At 37.5% G+C, this 20839-nt stretch overlaps 1 protein-coding gene across 5 annotated transcripts in view; it reads left to right on the top strand.

The window, feature by feature from the left end:
* Positions 1–2956: 2956 nt before the first annotated feature.
* phf14 (PHD finger protein 14) overlaps positions 2957–20839 on the top strand; it is a 115281-nt gene continuing 97398 nt past the window's right edge. For all 5 annotated transcript variants that reach the window (XM_067510638.1, XM_067510631.1, XM_067510656.1 and 2 more), the window contains exons 1-5: positions 2957–3063; positions 8194–8304; positions 8489–9210; positions 10647–10779; positions 20565–20724. In XM_067510638.1, the coding sequence (XP_067366739.1) occupies position 3063; positions 8194–8304; positions 8489–9210; positions 10647–10779; positions 20565–20724 (1127 nt within the window). In that variant the 5' untranslated portion in view covers positions 2957–3062. The remainder of the gene's footprint in view (positions 3064–8193; positions 8305–8488; positions 9211–10646; positions 10780–20564; positions 20725–20839) is intronic.

The following is a 20839-nucleotide window of genomic DNA, read 5'->3' as shown; positions in this document are numbered from 1 at the left end:
CTCCTCTTTCCTGCTAAAGTAAAATACTACAAAATACTAACTAAATGTCAAAGTAAACAAAAGAAACAATGTGATATAAGTGGAGGATCTGTTTTTCAACTGTCCCTTCACCACAATTACAGCTACAATAGCAGCATTTAGCTAACACTAATTGTTTTGCTTTTTCTTTCTGGGTATCTTTTTTCACTTCCAGGATACCTCCTCTTCATTTTAATCAGCTGGTTTTCGTTGTTGGGCACTTGAATGAGGCAGTTCAGGTAGGAAGATGCTATTTATTTGACCAATCTGTACGCAAAAGTCAGAGCTTTGAAATGGATGTGAGAAGCTACTGGAAGCCACTGCAGAGATCTGAACAATGGTGGGACGTGTGTCTTTCTACCTCATCAAAACTGAGATGTGCTGCTGTATTTTGGGTCATCTTGCGGGGTTTGACTGTGCATATTGGTAGCACTATCAGCAGGCACTGCAATAGTCAAAGAAAGATATTAACAAACACAAGAAGTTGGCTTGGATATTCAGGAGTCAGCGCTAGAGCTTTTTTGTACAAAGTGAATATGCAGGTCCTGGAGATGTAGGTGTGGTGATTGGTAGCTTTGTGGGTTCGGGGAGTGGAAACCAGTTTCAGATCAAATGTGCTCAGAAGTTAAAAAACATCAGCAGCCTGAGGTTGGTCCAGCTGCATGTTCATGTGCCCCAGAATGCAGTGGATAGCAGTGTGTCAAGCTCATCAATAAAAGTGTAGGGTGGAGGAGCTGTTGTTTTTTGTGAACAACATGTCCTGTTAGATGTGTTTAAAGGATTGTAGAATAAATATATCTCCATCTTTAAGGTCCAGCTATTGGTTAATCTGTATCCGGGCCAAAAACTACAAAACACTGAAAGGAATACTGGAAAGGAATACTGGAAAGTCACTTGATAAATTGTTTTTAAAAAATTCTTAATTTTATTGCTTTGTATCAATTAACTTTGATCTAAGTGTTGCTCTTTTAAACCTGGCCTCCCTGGCTGCCATGTTAGACACAATACTTGTCATATTCCCTCCAATTGCATGTTGATAGAACCAAGGGCATTACAGAAAGCGATGAAAATGCTGATATGACAATGATGGGTACTGTGATATCCCTAAAGTGTTTTGATAGCACCTGATAAAAAAAAAAAAAAAGAACTTTCCAGCACAATACAGGGCCATTTGTCATCAAGCAAGAACAGTTGTAATCATCCCTTTTGCTTGCCTGCCCCATCAGTCTTCCCCTTACCATGTATCAGAATCAATCTAGGCTCATTTATTTTAATTGTCTCTTATTTGCCAAACTGACAAAGTCAAAGGAGGACAATAGAAACAAAGCTCATTTTGAAAATAAGCCAACATATGCACATTTCAAACTGTTTTTGGGTTCTGTTTCTGAAATCATTCTTTTACATTAGTGTTTTTTTTTCTTACTTTTATTTATTCAGGGATAGACTTCTTTGAGAGACTTCACACTGTTTGGGTCAAAGCCTGGGTCTCCAAATGATCCCCATTTAAAGCCACATTTTACCATGAATTCAGTAGGTTTTAATTTAAAAATTGACCATACTCAAAAAACAAGTCCGGCACCCCGTGAGAAGTGTGGTACGTCAAAGAGTAAAAGTACTGTGTAATGTCGGTTATGAGTACTGCTAAAATACTGCCATTAAAGGAAGGAATAACGCTATGTCTATTTGCGCCTGGTTTAGTTAAGTGATTTTTATCTCACTCTTTGTTTGCTTTCATAAAAAAAAAAAAAAAAACAGACAAGTGGTATATTATTATATTATAAAATTTGTAAAGTGTTGTAATTGTAACCTTTAGCAAAACTTAGAAATGTAGTTGAGTAAAAAGTATAGATATTGTAACGGCCCAGCTAGTGGATTAGTGTTGGGGCTGGAACAGTGAGCCCCGGGTAATTGTGGGTAAAAGCCATGTGGATAGTTCTGTTTGTGTTTTAAAGTGTTAATGTGCATGATTTGTGTTATGATTGTTTCTTCCACCACTGGTTAAGATACTGTATGTTAAATGGCTGCTTTTATCCAAAGCGCTTTATAATGTTGCTTCTCCTTCATCCATTTACACACACACACACAAACACACACACACATGGTCCACCGGTAGCAACTTTGGGTTCAGCGTCTTGCCCAAGGACACTTCGACACATGACCTGGAATCTTTCACTGATCCTGTGATCTGAGGACGGCTGCCTTACCATCTGAGCTACAGCCACCCCTACAAGGGGTTCTGTCCTGCCATTGATCTCTGAGTTTTCTCATTATGTCCTTTCTGCTTGTTCATATTTAATCAGGTTTTTGTTGGCTAGCATCTCCAACAACTCAGGCACGCCAGGCAGGCTGCACAACCAGGGCCTTGGCTATGCCTCTCCTGGTCGGTAGCCTGCTCCCAGGAGTCCATGAGGTGGGTGAGTAGCTTCATAATGCTTTATAAAAGTGCCTTAATGGATATGCATAATATCCATATTGGGTACAGTAATGCGCCACCACAATAGTACAAATACCAGCTTTTGAACCAAGAACATGAAAAAAGTCAGATGGTCTCTCTTCTCTTTAACATGGAGGATGCAGATTCTGGGATTTCCAAAAGGAATTCCACATTTATATTAACTCAGAGACATTTCTGGTGTTTCTGGATCTGGACGCATGATTGTTACTTTTGTATGTGAATGCAGCGACAAACGTTGTATTTAATTGTTGTGTACCCCGTAGCAGGTGATACAAGTTTTCTTTTCTAGGTCGGTTATGCTGTGGTTTCAAAATTAGAAAGGAATATGTCTAAGTATGTACTAATACAGTGTTTAATTTTAAACAAGCTATTTAAGCACAAATATTAATTTACACATTTAGATTTAATTATCATTGTTCTTTCTTTCAATTAAATTTCAATGTAACCATCCTGTAGTTTCAGTTTATTCATTTGTCCCTATGACAACAACACCCACCGTCATTACGTCACTGCTGTGTTTTCTTTTGTCTACATATCATGCTTCTAAAGGGCGACTCGTTTTCTTCCTTGCAGTAAAAACGAACAACAGAGTGAGTTTTGTTTTCCATATGCTGCCATTTCCATAAAGACTAAGTGCTATTTAGTTAAATTTTCACCAATTAAAAGTATTAGCCTTCTCGTACTAATGCTATTTAGCAACTAGCCGGCTATGCTAGCCCAGCCATGATTTGTAACTAACGTTAGCTAACGTTAGCGCTTGGCGCTGCCAATATTGCCAATAATGATAGTTATATTTAACGTTTGGTGCTACCTTTAATGCTGTTCTAATGTTCGTATCTGTGTGACGCTTAGCTGTGGATGGACACACCGAGGCTGTAGTTTTAAGTGAATGACTGAAGCTAATGTTCCAGCTAATGCTAGCTACAATTAGCTGTGTTGCTTGTAGGACGAGTGAGCCTAAGAGAAGCAACTGCAGTAAATGTGTCAGAGAGGTAGTTTAACGGTGTCGGGCTCCTTGTGTAAGCTGAAGGTTTCACGTCCGAAACTGTAAACGTGTCGTTTACGCTTCCCTACACTTTGCCAGCAGTATTAACCACTGTGCTAATTTTGAACGCCGAAAAGATGCAGCGAGGGTCATTGTTTGCTAACTTAACAGTTTGTCAGTACTAAACAAAGTGTGCACGCGAGATGCATCCCTAACAAACACTCGTGTAGTGCTTCTGATATTACAGTTTTGCAAAATGTAAAAAAACACCAGTAGCGGGGCCTGCTATACTACCTACAGCAAGGAACAGACAGAAAACCTGGATATGTTTTCCTGCATAAATTAATACTGTATGCTGCAATCCAAACAGAGCAGTTTCATGAGTTTAGTGTTGCTCTAGATGTTGTGTATAACGTTAGCATTTTTTTCTTCAGAATTAAAATCTTGAATGTATAGATACAGATATCTTAAATGTTAAGTAATAGGGAAAGCTGGTTACTGGAATCGAGGTAAGGGATTAGGAAAACCTGGTTTCCCCAGCTAGATTTCTGTCAGAGAATGCAGATTTCTTTGTCATGTATACATGTAACCAGGTTTCTAATCTGCTTTCTCAAACTGTGCATGTGTGTAACAAAAGGCTGCAGACAGAAACATGCAGCTGATTGAAAGGAAGAATGACAGGAGAGGTCATTAACAGTTTGATGCCTTTAATGATTTTTAAAGCAAAGTCTGCCTAAAGTCTGACAGAAATGTATCTAAGTGCCTTGTAGAGGTCCAAATGAGTCACTTTTCCACCCTGGATGTTTTAGTTATACAGGTTCTATTGAGGATTAGCTGTGTGTGTGTCTCCCCCTTTCTTTCTTCCTCTCTACCTGTCCTGTGACTCTGCTACACTGTCACACTGGAAAAAGAAAGCACACCTCTTTTCTGACAGTGTCCACTTTCATGAGATCACCTTCTCTCTGAACTGAAGGAGGGGTGTGTCAGGCATAGGGATGTAGCATCTGTCAATTGTGGCAATGTAAGGTTAATAATGGTTTGTAGCATACAAATTTATTTAAGTTGATTATGATGCATACCTGAAGAGATGTGCAGATTGTGGTAGAGAGCAAAGCAGAGCTGCAGTGGAAGAGGGATGTCTGGTGTAGAGTCTCGCACTACCGCTAGCTTTAAGTTTCACCTTGTACCTTTGTTGTCCATGCATGCTAAATCTTAGGGGGGTGGGGGGTGGGATTCATAACACGGATGATCGATCAACTTTGATCCATTGCAACACTAGGAGTGTGGTCAGCGTGGAAGTTGGTTTTTGATTGGTTGCTTACATGGGATAGCAGCATCTTGGACACAGACAAAGCTGAGCACAAAGAGAAGTATGGTGAAACTTAGACTGATTTTCAACCAAATTCAGTTTGAATCTGTAACACTTAACTAGTCCAGCTGTATCTCTGACTCTTGTTTTGATTTTCCCATCCATATTGGTTAATCTTTACATCCCTAAAAAAACAGTGTTTCAGTTTCCAGAACTTTTAGTTATTATTTTGTGTGAAATGCTGTCTATTGTATAACTGTCTTATTAAAGTGACACAGTATCTTGAAGAAATTGTGTTATATATAAGTGCTTCCTCTAATTGGCATCACATGTTTTATAGCAGAAACGCAATCACTGGTGTTTGGTATCTTTGTGTGCAATACACTGAACAGGGACTACATAAAGCATAGCAGAGAGGTCAGAATGAAAATTCTAGACAGGCATGATAAGTGTAATATTTTGAGTATTATAAAGTTTAAGGTAGGAATGTGCTTTTCTGTCATACAGAATCTATCAGCATTATTTATATTATATCATAAATTTTCATATGATATTGATTAAATAGTTGTGTGGTCACATGTTAAAATATGTTATTAAGCTTTCAAAGAAAAGAACAACATACCCAATGTGAATCTTGAAGGAGGCTTGGTTATGTTTTTAGGCTGCTTTGCTGCTCTGGTGCTGGATGCCTTGAATCTTCAATCAGACAATATGAAATCTCAAGGCTAAGAAGTAATACTGGAGTGAAGCATACTGCTCAGTGTCACAAAACTTGCTCTCAGTCACAGGTTGTGGGTTCCTCAACAGGATAATCACCAAAATTACATTGCTAAGAGCATCAACATTGGTTATAAACAAGGCAAGTCTGCATTATTAATATAGCACATTCAATTCGCAGGGCAGTTCAAAGTGCTTATTTTTCTCTTAAGGTTAGGTTTACCTAATACTTTTTAATATCCATGTACTTATAGACAGAACTAGATATTCCAATATCTCATTTATATTTTTGCGTTCACCCTTTTCTGAGGTGAATTCTGGGAAAGGTGTATTTTATTACCCAACCTTTTAAAAGCCACATTAAAGAAATATCTACATTTGTATGTGCTTTGCATTTAAATATGATTACTATACTTAAAAATACATTTTGCACAATTGAAATGTCAGTCCTGCAGACCATGATTGTTTGATTGGGAATAGTGTTATGTATGAAATACTCAACATACTGGGAATTAAAGCCTTACATTTCTATTGATTGTCAAACGTTATTACAATTTTAGCTAACAATTTGTGACACAGTACCAAGAATCAACATATCTTGCTGAAACAAAAGTAACAGTCTTAAGTGATTTATGAAGGTCAGAAACGGTGGTTAATGGTTAAGCCCAAGGTCCAATAAAGTAGAAGAAAGCAGTGGCCTACTACAGTTAGGGGTGCATACATTTGTTTGTAAAAGCAGGTTGTATGTTGGAAATTAGTCCCATTCATAAATAAACAGATACTTTATTTAAGTTAACAAACTCATTGAGATTTCAAATCTGATTTTCAGGAGAGACCTGACCAAGATCGCAGCATTAGCAACATACAGCCACAAATCACTACAAAACACAATCATATATTCTTACAATTCTCAATGATTTTTAGTAAAACTGTGTTTTACATTTTAACTGTAAAATCTGTTCCAATACGTTAAAAGACACCGATACACTTCCCAATAGAGCTACATTTTCTAGTATCCAAAATCTCTTTAACTTCATTGATTGTTCCTTTCTCCTTCAATTTCAAGTCATTTTCAAGTGGCAGGAGCAGAAAAAATCTCAGATTATAACCCAAAGAACAAAAAAACTCATAAGGACCCCGGAATATTAAGGCACAATCTTTAGGATGGCCCTGAATACAAACAATAGCCAATGTGTACAGCAAGTCATGGCTAAAGGGGCGATTGTGGTGCAGGAAGGTAGAGCGATCATCCACCCTTCCCGCAGTCGTTGGTTTGATCCCCGGCTCTTCTATTCACATGTCAAAGTGTCCTTGAGCAAGACACTGAACCCCAACTTTGTTGCTCCCAGTGAGTGTTGGCCAGCTGCATAGCAGCTCCCCTATTGGTCTGTGATTGTGAGTGCGAATGGGTGAATAAGCATCAGTGTAAAGCAGTTTGAGTGCTAATAGTTTGAAAAACACTATATAAATGCAAACCATTTACCATTTTAAACTAATAAAGAACCAACTTTTTTCTTGCGTCAAAGCAGAAGCAATGCTTGTAAAGTAATATCCAAGTTTCAATCTCAGTTTTTTATTGAGGTTGTCCATATGAGGTTTAAAAGAAAGAAAATCATCAATTAAAACCTCAACATACTTAAAGGAACAGACAATTGGTTCTCTTTGTGGATATATAACCTTGTCATCAGCATAAAAATGAAAATGTACATTTGTGGTTTATAAGTAATATATAAAAGAGGTCATGAGACATGACCGTATAGAGTCATGAGACACTTTAAGCAGCTCTAACACTAAAGCATGTTTCACATATGAACTCCGGACAATGTTAGGAGAATTCAGCCTCAGACATTGTCCAAAGTAGCATTTCACACATTTAAAATGCAGCAGGAAAATACCAGAGTAAGAACTGTTCTTGTTTTATTCTACTCTTATGAGCCAATGCTACCTGACATTTTCTAGGGTAAATTATATGTGGGACAGCAAAAAGCTGAAAATCCAGGCATGAATGCCCAGTAAATGAACAAAACAATGCAAACAAATAAAAGGAGCAGAATCATTATAATAAGTATTCCATTAAAAAATGTTCCATTACCGTGTAGGATACTAGTCTGTACCTCTGAGTCAATAAGCCAGACGAGCCACATCATATTGTGCTCTCTACTCTGCTCTCTTGCTTTCGTTTGAATAGAGTCTGCACAGTCAGCAAAGGCAGCAAAGATTGATAAAAGCATGCTGTTTGGCAGAAATACACTCGCTAACAAGTTTCATTGATCTGGAATGGAAAGAGTTAAAATCCAGGCCAGAATGCACATTTATAAATTTATGCCGATGACATCAACACCCCCAATCCCATTGATATATTAAAACAAAGTTAAGAAGTTTAGTCATCGCTTTAAATTGACTATTAAACTATTAAAGGAACCCTGATAAAATATAGCAGCCAACATTACCAAAACCTAGTGCTTTTATAAATAACCTGTATATATAGACAAGTTTTTTTTTAATAAGTGAGATTTTATTACATGTTTTACATGATACAGAACAATGCAATTTATGTAATTATCTTTTTTATATAGCGTGCTGCTTGTCACTGTAATAATCTATATTTGTTATTCTGCTGATATTATAGTATATTCTTTGTTTTGTCATGCTTTGTTTTTTCTTCTTTGTTTTGTTTATTCTTTGTTTTTTGTAATTTTGATTTGTTAGTGGACCGCAGTTTGAAGCGCCGGCAGGTGAAGCCACTTGCAGCCTCTCTCTTAGATGCCTTGGATTATGACAGTTCAGATGACAGTGACTTTGAAGTTGGTGATGCCTCAGGTATGTATGGCCTTCAAAATAGCCAGTCCCTGAAAACCTATAAGAAATAAACTAAATAATAATATAAATATGTACTGTCTACTTTTGGGTAGAAACTACACATGCTGAAGTACCAACCAAGACTTTGTGAATGATGTTACTGTTACTCTATTGATTCACTTGACATTGATTTGTTGTCTAATAGGATCAGATGGTACAGGAAATGGCAGTGATGAAGAAGGCTCTAAACCTAGTGCTGCAGGTTCGGAAAGTGACTCAGACAATGCTGGTTCTGCAGACAATGGTATAGATGAGGAGGAGGCAAAAGACCTGGTTGCTGAAGACAACTTAACAGAAGATGACGATAAGACCAAACAGCAACCCTCCTCTGACAGCTCCACCAAAGACACTCCTGCTGTTTCCCCACCCAAAGGTCGACGCAAAAGCAAGAAAACATTGGACCCCGAGCCTGCTCCAGATGCTGGTTCTGGGTCAACCTTAACATCTGGGCCTAACAGCATAAACACTGAAGACTCTCAGGCCGAGCCCAAGAAATGGAATTTCCGCAGGAACCGTCCACTCCTGGATTTCACTACTATGGAGGAGCTGAATGAGATGGATGACTATGACAGTGAGGATGATAATGACTGGAGACCCACCGCAGGTAAGAAGAAAAGCAAAGCAGCCACCCAGAAAGGAGGCAATGAGGAAGAGGAGGGTGGCAGCGCGTCTGATGATGATGATGATGACGATGACGACGATGATGATGATGACGACGATGATGACAAAGATGATGGCGATGACGACAACAACAGTAGCAGTGAAAGTGATAAAGAGGTGAAGAAGCCCAAGAAGAAGGCCAAGAGTAACAACACATTTGATGAAGAGCTTACTAATGACAGCATGTTGCAGGGAAAGGGCAATGAGGTTAGTACAATTCTTGTCTCACGGCCATACTATATTGACATTATACTTAAAGGCAGATTTAACAGTTCAATAATCAATGTTTTTATTAGACAGTTTAGTCAAAATTATGATGTGTAGCATGCTAGGTGTAGGTTATTGTTGTGACAAACTATTAGATAGTATAACTGCTAACTTTCACTCAACTCTGCAATTCCCTGCAGCTCATTGTTTTGGTTTTGTGCTCTGCAAACTCCAGCCTACTCAAATGGAAGCTAGCCTGTTGTGGCTCTGTTATTTACGTTGTGTAGGTGACACAGGAACAAAGGTTGACTATAGAATGTTTACCAGTTGCTGCTTTATGCTAAAATCCAGCTAACGTTCCAAAATAAGATCTAGCATTTCTTTTTGTTATAATATTTATAAAAGGGTTTCAAATCCTTGATTGTAGTGGTCAAACAATGTCTCTATTGTGGCACATTTTTAAATGGATGCCATTGCTCTAAACAAGCATTCTGTTCTGCTTGTTATCTGTGACAAAGCACTAAAGCTAGAGCACGAAGGCGTTGTTGAAGAGGTTAAAGTTTTTTTTTGTTAAAGATTTTGCTTTCAGTATTTTATTTTTCATATTAGAGGTTTAATATGTTTGAAACCATGGCTTTCAACATCTCACAGAAGGTTGGAGCTGACAGCTGTGCCTTTCTGAGGTCTCATAATAAAACACCTATATTTTCCACACACCCTCTACACCTGCTCACAGGCTGGGAAACAACATTATTGACACAAAGCCAGGGCAACAAACATAAAATACTTCTCAGCGTAGTTGGAAGAATAGATTTGAGAAAGTTTATGAAGTACAAAGCACTTGATCTAGAAAGATTTAGTTTAAATCAGCTATAGAAATGTGGGATACTTTGTGTTACTATCCCAGAAGATCCAGAATTTGATTATACTTGCAGTGGTGGCAGACTGGGGTTGGGGGTAGGAGTGGCAGATGCACGCCACGGCAACGTCAGCTGCTTCTTTCAAATAGACTGTTTAAGGTTTTGATGCATTTTTGACATGACATGAACATTTAAACTGGGAGATGATACTGATGCAACATTAAGTGGTGTTTTTACTAAAGAAAAGGGCTCTCTCTGTTTTGGAAGTTTTTGGGACCACAAAGAGAAATCTCTCTTGTTGTTATAGAGTGATACCTCTCATTGTATGTACAATCTTGTACAGTATTCCATTATACAAAACTACAGGATGAGTCGCAAAGTCGCCATATAATCAAATGAGTAGTTTAGATGGTATCAGAGAGATTCCAGGGAAGCACTTCTGCCTTTGTTGGAGGCAACATAGAAAAGAGGTTATATATTGGATTTACTAGTGGCCATTTACTGGATCTATGGTCAGATCAAAAAGATTGGGTGTGATACGTGGCTTTACTATGGTTCTGTTTCTTAATTCCCAAGGATGCCTTGCTGGACCGATCCCAGACCTGGAGCACTCAGCACATCCTCATCTGCTGTGTCTGTCTGGGAGACAACAGCGAGGATGCAGACGAGATCATTCAGTGTGACAACTGTGGGGTAACTGTGCATGAAGGTAAGCTGCAGTACCTATGATACTGGAATTACCATAGCAGCTGTCATAATCACTAAACTTAGCAAAACATCTCACAGAAAGACATTCAGATCTCTACAATAAACTCAAGGTGAGAAAGTTTGAGTTGGTAATTTTCTGAGCATGTCATCAAAATGACATTTTTCTGTTGTTGTTTGTATATTGCGACAGTAATTTTACAGTAACCTACACTGTCCTCTTGGCATCATCAAGTAGGCCCACTGTAGTTACTTTGATTGTGATTTATTGCAGTTTTATGCTTCACTTATGTCATAAGTGAATGAAAAGAGAATATTATCTTCAGGTGTTCAGATAAAAATTAGTCTCATTGATGTCAGTGTTATGATTAACTGCACAAATTGAAATTAAAATGTATAAATAATATGATCACTATCAATATGATCAAATAGAAAACATAATAAAATTATCAGCATTTACATTTAATTACAATTATATTAAAACCACAACTATCCATTACTAATGTTCTGTGGAATAACAAAGGCACAAAGGCAATAAAACTACTATGTTGCTAGAAGATCGCTTCAGATAATATTACAGCAGACTCATGGATCACTAGAAAAGCTGGGTTTGATAGCATACTATACTTCACATGGGACACAAACTATTTGGTTAATGATAATTTCACAATTTGCCATTTGGTCTTGGAATGACCACTCCTATTATCACTCAAAATATTCATAGGTTTATTCAATAACAACAAAGGAAAGGACATTGTATTTCTATCAAATACTTCACATCTTAGTCTGAGCAATGACTGCGGAAAACAATTTATCTCCAGTGGCTTTTTGGTATTGTGACTCTCAACTTCCATTTCTGTAGTGGTCTATAAAAAGTGCATCGAGTCCTATACATTTTACTGTTGAAATCTGCATTTACCTTCACAGACGCTTATTGTTGTGAATTATTTACACAAACAACAATTACTGTTTCTGGATTGTTTCTTCATTTTCAGCAGATGAGGTTTTAAACACGATAAACAGAGTGTAGGTCCAGGGTCAAAGTTTATGTGTATCAACAGAGAAGTATAATTCCACCTTAAGGATGTTGATAAGATTTGCTTATTATCCAAGGTTTGCCACAAGTCTTTCAGGTAGACAGTTATTTGGTAACCATAAAAAGCCTGATAAAAGGTTTCTCACTCATTGTCACCTGGGCAACAGTTGCTGGGTCAGTTGGCTACGACTATGCAGCACATGACATGTTATTCAGACATTTGTATCTTTGGTCTTCCTTTTGACTTTCTGCCTGGCAGCTCCAACCTCAGCATCCTTCTACCGATCTATTCTCAATCTCTCCTCTGAACATGTCCACACCACCTTAATCTGGCCTCTCTTTATCTCCGAAACATGTAACATGAGCTGTCCCTCTGATGTATTCATTCCTGATCCTGTCCATCCTCGTCACTCCCAAAGAGAACCTCAACATCTTAAGCTCTGCTACCTCCAGCTCTGCTTCCTGTCTTTTCTTCAGTGCCACTGTCTCTAAGCCGAACAACATCGCTGGTCTCACCACCGTCTTAAACACCTTTCCTTTCATTCTTGCTGATATTCTTATCATATAACACACCTGACACTTTCCTCCACTCGTTCCAACCTGCTTGTACTTGCCTCTTCACCTCTTTTCCACACTCTGCATTGCTCTGAACCATTGACCCTGAGTACTTGAAGTCCTGCACCTTCTTCACCTCTGCTCCCTGTAACCTCACCGTTCCACTTGGGTCCCTCTCATTCACACACATCTATTCTGTCTTGCTGCGGCTAAGCTTCATTCCTCTGCTTTCTAGAGCAGACCACCACCTCTTTAGATTTTCCTCCACCTGCTCCCTGCTCTCGCTACAGATCACAATGTCATCTGCAAACATCATAGTCCATGGAGATTCCTGTCCTACCTCATCTGTCAGCCTGTCCATCACCAGAGCAAACAAGAAGGGGCTCAGAGCCGATCCTTGATGCAGACCCACCTCCACCTTGAACTCCTCTGTCACACCTACAGCACACCTCACCACGGTCTTACAGCTCTTATACATGTCCTATAATTTTAAATAGTTTTAATTGATTGACAGCTCTAGTTTAGATATTCATAAGTCCAGAGTTAGACAAATTATTGAGACCATTTGGTACTGTGGCTTCTCTTTGTTGCCAAGAGCACTGCAACAACACGCTGCAGAATGCTCAGTGTGGTACAAAAAACACAAGGTCAAAGCTAGTCTTAAAATATTTATTGTAATTGTTTGTTTATATTTTGTGACTTTGGTGAAGATCAGATCATATTTCTTGTCATGGTATACTGTATATTATACAAGCTGCAGTTCGCAATTCATGTTTTCACAAACTCTCATTCTTAGAGCATGTTAAATGCTACATTTGTTTTTTAGGCTTTGCATTGTTTTTGTTTGAAATGAAATTTAAACCATGAGCTTGATGCAAACAGAAATACACATGTATTGCCTGTGTTATCACTCACGACAAATCCATATGGTAGCATGAAATGTAGCAATTTAAATAAATTGCAATTGAAATCTTGTAACATATACAGCTGTCTCTTACTGACTTTGAATGGCTCCCATCACTCAGTTGCATTTAACTGTTAATGTGGGGGAAATCCAAATTGCTTATTTGCCTGACTGTATGTCTGTGATCACATATTATCAAACAAACTCACAAGCTGCATTGCACTGACACAGTCCATCATCTCTTAGAATACATTTGAGGTTTCAGATGCAGGATGTTATGATTATCTCAGGCAGTCTTTCTCAAAATCCTTTGACACACAGGCCTGCACACACACACACATGTGAACGGTGGGAACTGTCCTAATCACCAATTCTCCGTAGGCAGACAGGAGATATTAGGAGCAGGTCTTAAATTTATCTTGTTCATTTGGTTGGTTGACATTTTCTTCCTCTGAGACATGTTTAATCTCCCTGAAAAGACACAGAGGGAAGGCTAAGTGGTTTTGCAGTGGAAGCTCGAGAAAGAGTATGCAGTGGCAGCACTTGTGGCCAGTTCTCCATAGAAATGATTAGTGTTAATTTTTGCTGGACCACTAAAATGAAACTGTTTAACAAATTCCAGCAACAAGTTTAGCATTCCTGTGTGCTTGTGCTAACAATAGAAATAGACATGTGGGAGACTGTGGCGTAGGAAGGTAGAGCAGTTGTCCACCAACCTCGCAGTTGTTGGTTCAGTCCCCGGCTCCTCTGGTCACATGTCGAAGTGTCATTGAGCAAGACACTGAAGTTGCTCCCGGTTAGTGTTGGCCAGCTGCATAGCAGCTCCCCCATTGGTGTGAGAGTGTGTGTTTGATTTTGAGTGTGAATGGGTGAATAAGAAGTAGTGTAAAGCGCTTTGAGTGCCAATAGGTAGAAAAGTGCTATATAAGGGCAGACCATTTGCCATTTACATAATTGTTCTGCTATTGGATTTTTAACTTAATGGCTTAGTTATAAATATATATTTTTAAATATAGTTCAATATAGCTCTTATTGGGCCCTGGTGGTTCAGTATTAGAGCACTGTATTGGGAAGCAGAAGACAGGTATGGCCCAACCCAACCACCAAGGACATTGGTGCCAGTCCTGAGCCAGGATAAAATGGGAGGGCTGAGGCAGGAAGGGCACCCTGGCGTAAAATAGAGATGCCAAAAGGGATTTGACGTAAAAATGTCATGCCAAAATCAACATGCGGAACACATGGAGGAACAAGCCGAAAGCCACTGATAGTTCTATATATCTCATATATAGAAGTAATATATGAGTGATTGTGAGCTTTATAGTCCTAAGGCTATATCACGTGCCTCTGCTGCACAGGTTTATTTTTTAAAAACGTGCTCATTTTATTAAGTATGTTCAAGGTTTAGGTACCACATAGAAGGGAAATATATGAGATTTTTTATATATTTTTATTAATATCTGTAACTTATAAAAGAGTCTGTTTTGCAGTGCAAGTCCACTGCTTGTCTTTGTTCCTAATGCTCACACCACTGTCCGAAACCCATCACACCCTCTCAGAGGAGAAGGAAAAGGAGGCATACATGAATGGTAGACACAGAGGACCTTGATAAGAGATCAAAGCTAGAATGAGTCCATAAAGCAAGACACAGGACACAAATAGGAGTCGTGTTCTTACTGGTTTGCTTTTTGATCATCAGACTCTTGCCAGATATATGGGCGGACATCATTTCAATACCGCAAGATCTCCCTGTGCTTTTCTTGTTTTGGACTGTAAATGTCAAAGAAGGCACTTATTTATTCTTCATTAAACAAAGAAATTGTAGATTTGTTGGGGATTATTTGTAGCTGTTGTAACTATATTATTGTGATTTTTCTTTTTTTTTTCTTTACGAAATTATTAAGTAAGTAAGAATTATTGCGGTTCTGATTCCAAGAAGAATTAAATCTCATTCTTCTCTATCAAGGACTGTGCTTATATGCACTAAAGTAACCAGGTTATTCAGAGAAACCAGCTTTCTCAGGTAATCGGGCAGCACAGTTTACATGCATTTTAGAACCCTGTTTACTAGAAATCCACATACTACTCATGCAGTAGTAATCAGATTTTTCCTCCATCTCTGACTTATTTTGGAAGTACAGTTCACAAATTTTAACTGCATAGTGAGATTAAATGTCGCTTTCTTACTTTTTCTTTTTTCTTTTTCATTTGTCCTGTGTTCTTTTTGCTGTAAAATAAGAGCACAGGTGGAATGAGGTAAAAAATATTGCAAGAGCACTTGGTCTTGGCTATTGGTAGAAGTCCTGGCACTGGGCATCAAATTAATGTTGCAAACATACACATTATCAATAACTTCTTCAACCTTGTTATAGAGAATGACATCACTTTTAAGAGATGATCACTCTGTTAAAATCATTTAGTCATGGATTAACCAAAAAAAATTATTTAATCAGTCCCATATCAAAAAAAGGGGGGGGGGGCTCAACTTTACATAATTGATCTATCTTCCATCACTAAATTAACAACGCATCTAAAGTTGTCTGTAAATGAATATATATTGATCTAACTACAAAGATAAATGCAGGTGATTGAAATACTACACAGATAAGAGTAAACAGTTTGGGATTGATAATGTTGTTCAGCACAAAAAGTATCATAGAAACGTGATTGGATAGTGAAAGGAAATAAGATATATTGTATTACTAAGATTGCAGGGTTACATTTTGGTAGTTTTGATTAAGGTTTCAAGCAAATTGAAACTTATGTTCAGATGTCTTTCTAGCTATTTTAAAGGCTGATGGACATTTTCACTTCTTTTGCACCTTTGGGAAAAAAATAGTTTGTCTAGAGGTTCCTCTTAATTTAAAGTTGGAGCATCTTGTTTATTACAAACATACATACGGTTACAACATTTTCAAAATTAGCATCTATGTCAAACTTTGAATCAGATAATATCTTTTTAAAATATAACCAAAATATAAACACTGATTATGCAAAATATTATTAGATTGATTGTTAGACCTTCAATAGATTTTTATTTTCTTCTACAAATGTTGCAATTTTAAAGTGTGCTGCTTTTTCTTGGTATTGCATAATTTTCTGAATATAACTATTCAAGTCACTCACATTATCTGTCCTAAACTAATTTAAAACAATATAATTTACAAACCTCTGAACTGCAAAGTCTTTAGACCACCACCCTGGTAGTTTGTAATGTGTAAAAATAGGACTGTCTCATGCAAATAATCAAAAATCATCACTGTTGCATTCATATTTCCCAATACATAAAAAAGGAGTGAAAAATATTTGTTTGTCAATGTCTGATTCTGAACTTGAGACAGTCGGAAGGCCAAAATGTTTTCTCGCTTTCTTTTTATCACATAAAATAAAAAATAACAAATGAGAGACAAATATGCTCAACTTAAATTAACATTTAATGAATGAACATTTAAGAAATATTGAACAAATATCTGAATCATTTCAAGTAATTTAAAAAAACACAATTTGCACTGATAAAACTAAATGAATTTAGAACCGATTTAAAATTAATTGCTATTTAAACAAAATTATTTGTAGAGCAGCAACTATAATATCTATTTAAACTACTTTACTGTATTTTTAAAACTCAGAATGCACACACACACTCAGTTGGTACACACAGCTGAAACGAATGCACCCTGATAAATTCTCGCTTCTTGAACAGTGCGAAATTCAGTTTTTGTAACCCCTTTTCAAAACTTTAATGTTTGTTGCTTTCGTGTCACGTTATACCAACAGGAGTTTCTGTAATAACAAAGCTACATGCTAGAATGCTAAAGTACAGAAACACCTCTTTGTATGACACAGTTCATTAACGGATTAAACGGACTAACTTTTAGTAGTAGGTTTCCCTGACAAAGGAGTGAAAATTAATTCATTTCTGCAACACAGAATACACCCAACAACAAAACCTTAATTACTTAAAGTAATAGTTACTTACTTACTTAAAGTAACTATAATTTTCATTAAATAAATAATAGTCCTGACATTAAAAGCTGGGGAAAGTTGATTAAGAATATAGAAATCAGTTTAACTATCACTGAACTGCTGCCTCCACTAACACTAGGCTAAATGTTTAATAAACAGTGGTCTACTTTTAACATGCAAATTTGATTTGACCATTATTCTTTGCTCAAATATACTTAAACATTAATTGTTTATTTTTGTTTGTTTTGTCATAATATTTTGTTTAAATTGTGCCACATGCTCATACAGGAGACAAAAGCCTTGCATAAGCTAATATCAGCTAATTAGCTAATAGGTAACAGAAATTAGTTTCAACTTGTGACCAAACTTCACTTAGACAATTATCAATAAATAATTGATTTGCCCCAAAGAATATCCATTAACTCACTATTACTTTTCATTTTTAATGGACATTGCATGACTGCAATAGTAATATGGACTTGACCGATGCCTTCATTCTAGCTTGCTTGAGTGTCAGATGTTTCTTCATTGTTTAAACCAATTTTGACCACAGTTTCAATGTCTGTTGCCCACCTGAATTGTCTATTTTACAGAGACAGTTTGCATATGGTTGACCAGATTTCTCGCTTGACCTAGTTGATAAGCATTTGTTGAAGTTAAGCAATAAGCAAAGAGTTCTTTGTGTTAAATCTCTATACTGTTAAATGTACTTCAGTCAACTCTACCTTGTCCTTTTTTTCCTGCCAAGCTTGTCATTTCTGACAAGGATAATCTTCCCTTTAGGGATTATCAAGCTATCCTGTAGTCATCACTTTTTGTCAGCTTAGCCCCATATTAGCCAGCAATCCATGGCTTTGTATCTCGGTTCAAATAGGACATCGAAGATTCGTACCACAGTTCAGCTATAAGGCTACTAAGCCAACATTGGTGGTTATTGACAACCTACAGTTCCTCAGTTCATAGTGCAGTTAGGAAAGATTTAGATGCCCAACTCCCAGAGGTATTCCAGTGATGGCTTTTTTCAAGCAAATAAATCTTGTTTGTTATATATTCAAGCTAGCCATATGCCCTTCCCACATACTGTTAAGAAAAATCAAGGTTGAAATTAGGCAGTATCTCCAAATTTTGAGTAGTTACATTTTGAATAATTTTTTTTGTTTGTGGGTCAGGATGAAATTCACATGTGATCTATTTTAGCCGGGGAAAAATTAGTAGCTTGAGTGGTGTGTGTTGCCTGTTTATTTCAAGAAACCAGAAGCTTGTAAAACTGAAATACACTCTCATAGCCTCTGAGGAGTTTAATATTAGTGATTCACCATGACACACTGCATATTGTCTCTCAATCAAAAAAGGACTTGAGCCCACCAAACAAAGTGCAGAACTAAATAAACAACTCTGTCTGCCTCAGTGTTTGCCTTCGATGGGCTGTCTGACTCCCCAGTGTGGCACATGGTGGCGGGCATGCAGAACATTGAGCTTTTGATTTGTTAGTCTTTCCCATTGCTCAAAAAGCCTGAAGGCTGGTTGACTGAATTAGGAGTTAGAGTGTTATCTCCCTAAAGAAGGCAGAGTACTGATTGCTGCCCTCATTGGTAGTGAACAGCACGTTTGCCTGGTGTAATAGCTGCCATAGAAACCACATCAGCCAAGTAATTGTTTAGGCAACCTCAGAAAATTAAGAGGACAATATTAAAATGCTTTTTTAAAGTGCTTCTCCTAGCTACTCCCAGGCTTCATTTTTTATCAAATGTTCAATTTGTGGCTCTATATTTTTGCAGAGGATTGAAGCCTTGGACCAGAGAACCATTTCCATTAGGGGGGATGGAACAGCCAACCACATGGTTACACATACTTTAGTGGACAACAAAGATTATTTACACTTGTTAGGATTGAAAATTTGAATTAATCAAACACACTAAAAAGCAGTGCCACTGTTTGCAAATGTATTGAAGCTAATTGACTTAGGCATTGCCCGTGAATTCTAGTAGCTATCCATAAAAATTTCTTAAGGGACTAGACCAAAGCATTCTTCTTATTCACTCCTCACAATTTTACTATTGTCATGAGGGTATTTTTACTGTCATATTGCATTTCTCTTAGCATCTAAATAAATTCAATGAGAGGAAAACCGACAAACTTTTCATTAGTTTTAAGATATACCATAGGCCAGGGCACTTCAAATGGCATTTGCAAGGAATTTGGTTTTATAGTCTGTGATTCACTGGAGAGAGATGAGGTGATGTTTGTTTTATAATTTTCCAAGCAATGATGTTAAGGGAACAAGGTTTTTGCACTTTTTTAAATATCAAAGCCATAACTTTTTGGTAAACAGTCCAACTCATGTTCTCTATTGGGGTGATGTTGGGTCAGCTCATTTCGTGGCTCCGAGAAGTGTGATTGGTCATCTTGATGTATCTCCTTGCGGGCGATCTTCCTAATGCTACTGGTTGCTGTTATCATCAGGCCATTGCTTGACTATAGACAGACACTCACCCAATGATACCTTTCTGGTGGTCTTTCATAATGTGAGGAGAGTCTGGTGAATCCCAGGAATATCTCATCAGCCCAGAGCTTCATCAAGTAATCAGTAAAACATGAGAGATTCATTGTGAACCATTGATTTTCCAGGATATAGTGGGGATTTCAGCACTAATTTCACTTAACAGTAAGAATACTGTTAAGATGTCTCAGTGCAACATTTCATAAATAATCTGTTTTAAGTAAAAGTCCTGCAATATTTTTTTTAAATTATAAGTGACAAATGATTAGAGAATGGCTTTGGATTTATTGATTGCTCTATTCATCTGTAAACAATGATGTAACAACTTGTGCTGTCAGCTGGTTTAGCTACAATAATACATTGGCATTTTTTAAAGTTTATTATATTTAGTATTAAGAATCTGTAGCTGCAAATTACTAAATAAAGCTGTTAAAAGTATTGGGGTAAAAGTAACATAAATGGAACTACATAATGGAACTACATAAGAATGGGGACTGGTTTAAATATTTGTCCTGGTCATCCAGCGAAAGACACAGCCCTTCCCATGCGTAGCTGTTAGCTTTGACATGTTGCTACCCAGTTTCGTGCTTGCTTTGCACAGTAGCCCTCCGACCATAGTTGGAGCTATGGTGGGACTATGTGAACTGTACAGGGAAAGGTGTTCAACCCCGAGGTTTCAGACAGCCAATTATCCATTAGGAATCATTTCACAAAGCCAATATGTTTATATATCTAAAAACATTAACAAAATGTGAGATTTGCATCTAATTGCTCTTTAATGAATATTTTCATTGCTACTGCCATACCAAAAATTTCTCTCTGTGTTTCCAGGGTGTTATGGTGTAGATGGTGAAAGTGACTCAATCATGAGCTCAGCCTCAGAGAACTCAACAGAGCCTTGGTTCTGTGATGCCTGTAAGAATGGAGTGACACCCAGCTGTGAGCTCTGCCCCAACCAGGATGGCATCTTTAAAGAGACTGATGCTGGAAGGTGGGATACAATACCATGGTGACCTGGTGTTCAGTTACAATTTACGATAGGTAGTGAGGACAACGTGTTCAGAAACAAATATTGCCTAATAATCTTAGCTGGTTGAAATCCTGAA

Source organism: Channa argus, chromosome 1, assembly GCF_033026475.1.
Source record: "Channa argus isolate prfri chromosome 1, Channa argus male v1.0, whole genome shotgun sequence".
NCBI classification, from domain to species: Eukaryota; Metazoa; Chordata; class Actinopteri; order Anabantiformes; family Channidae; genus Channa; species Channa argus.
Note: the sequence above shows the minus strand (reverse complement) of the source record. Positions and strands in the feature narration are given on the sequence as shown.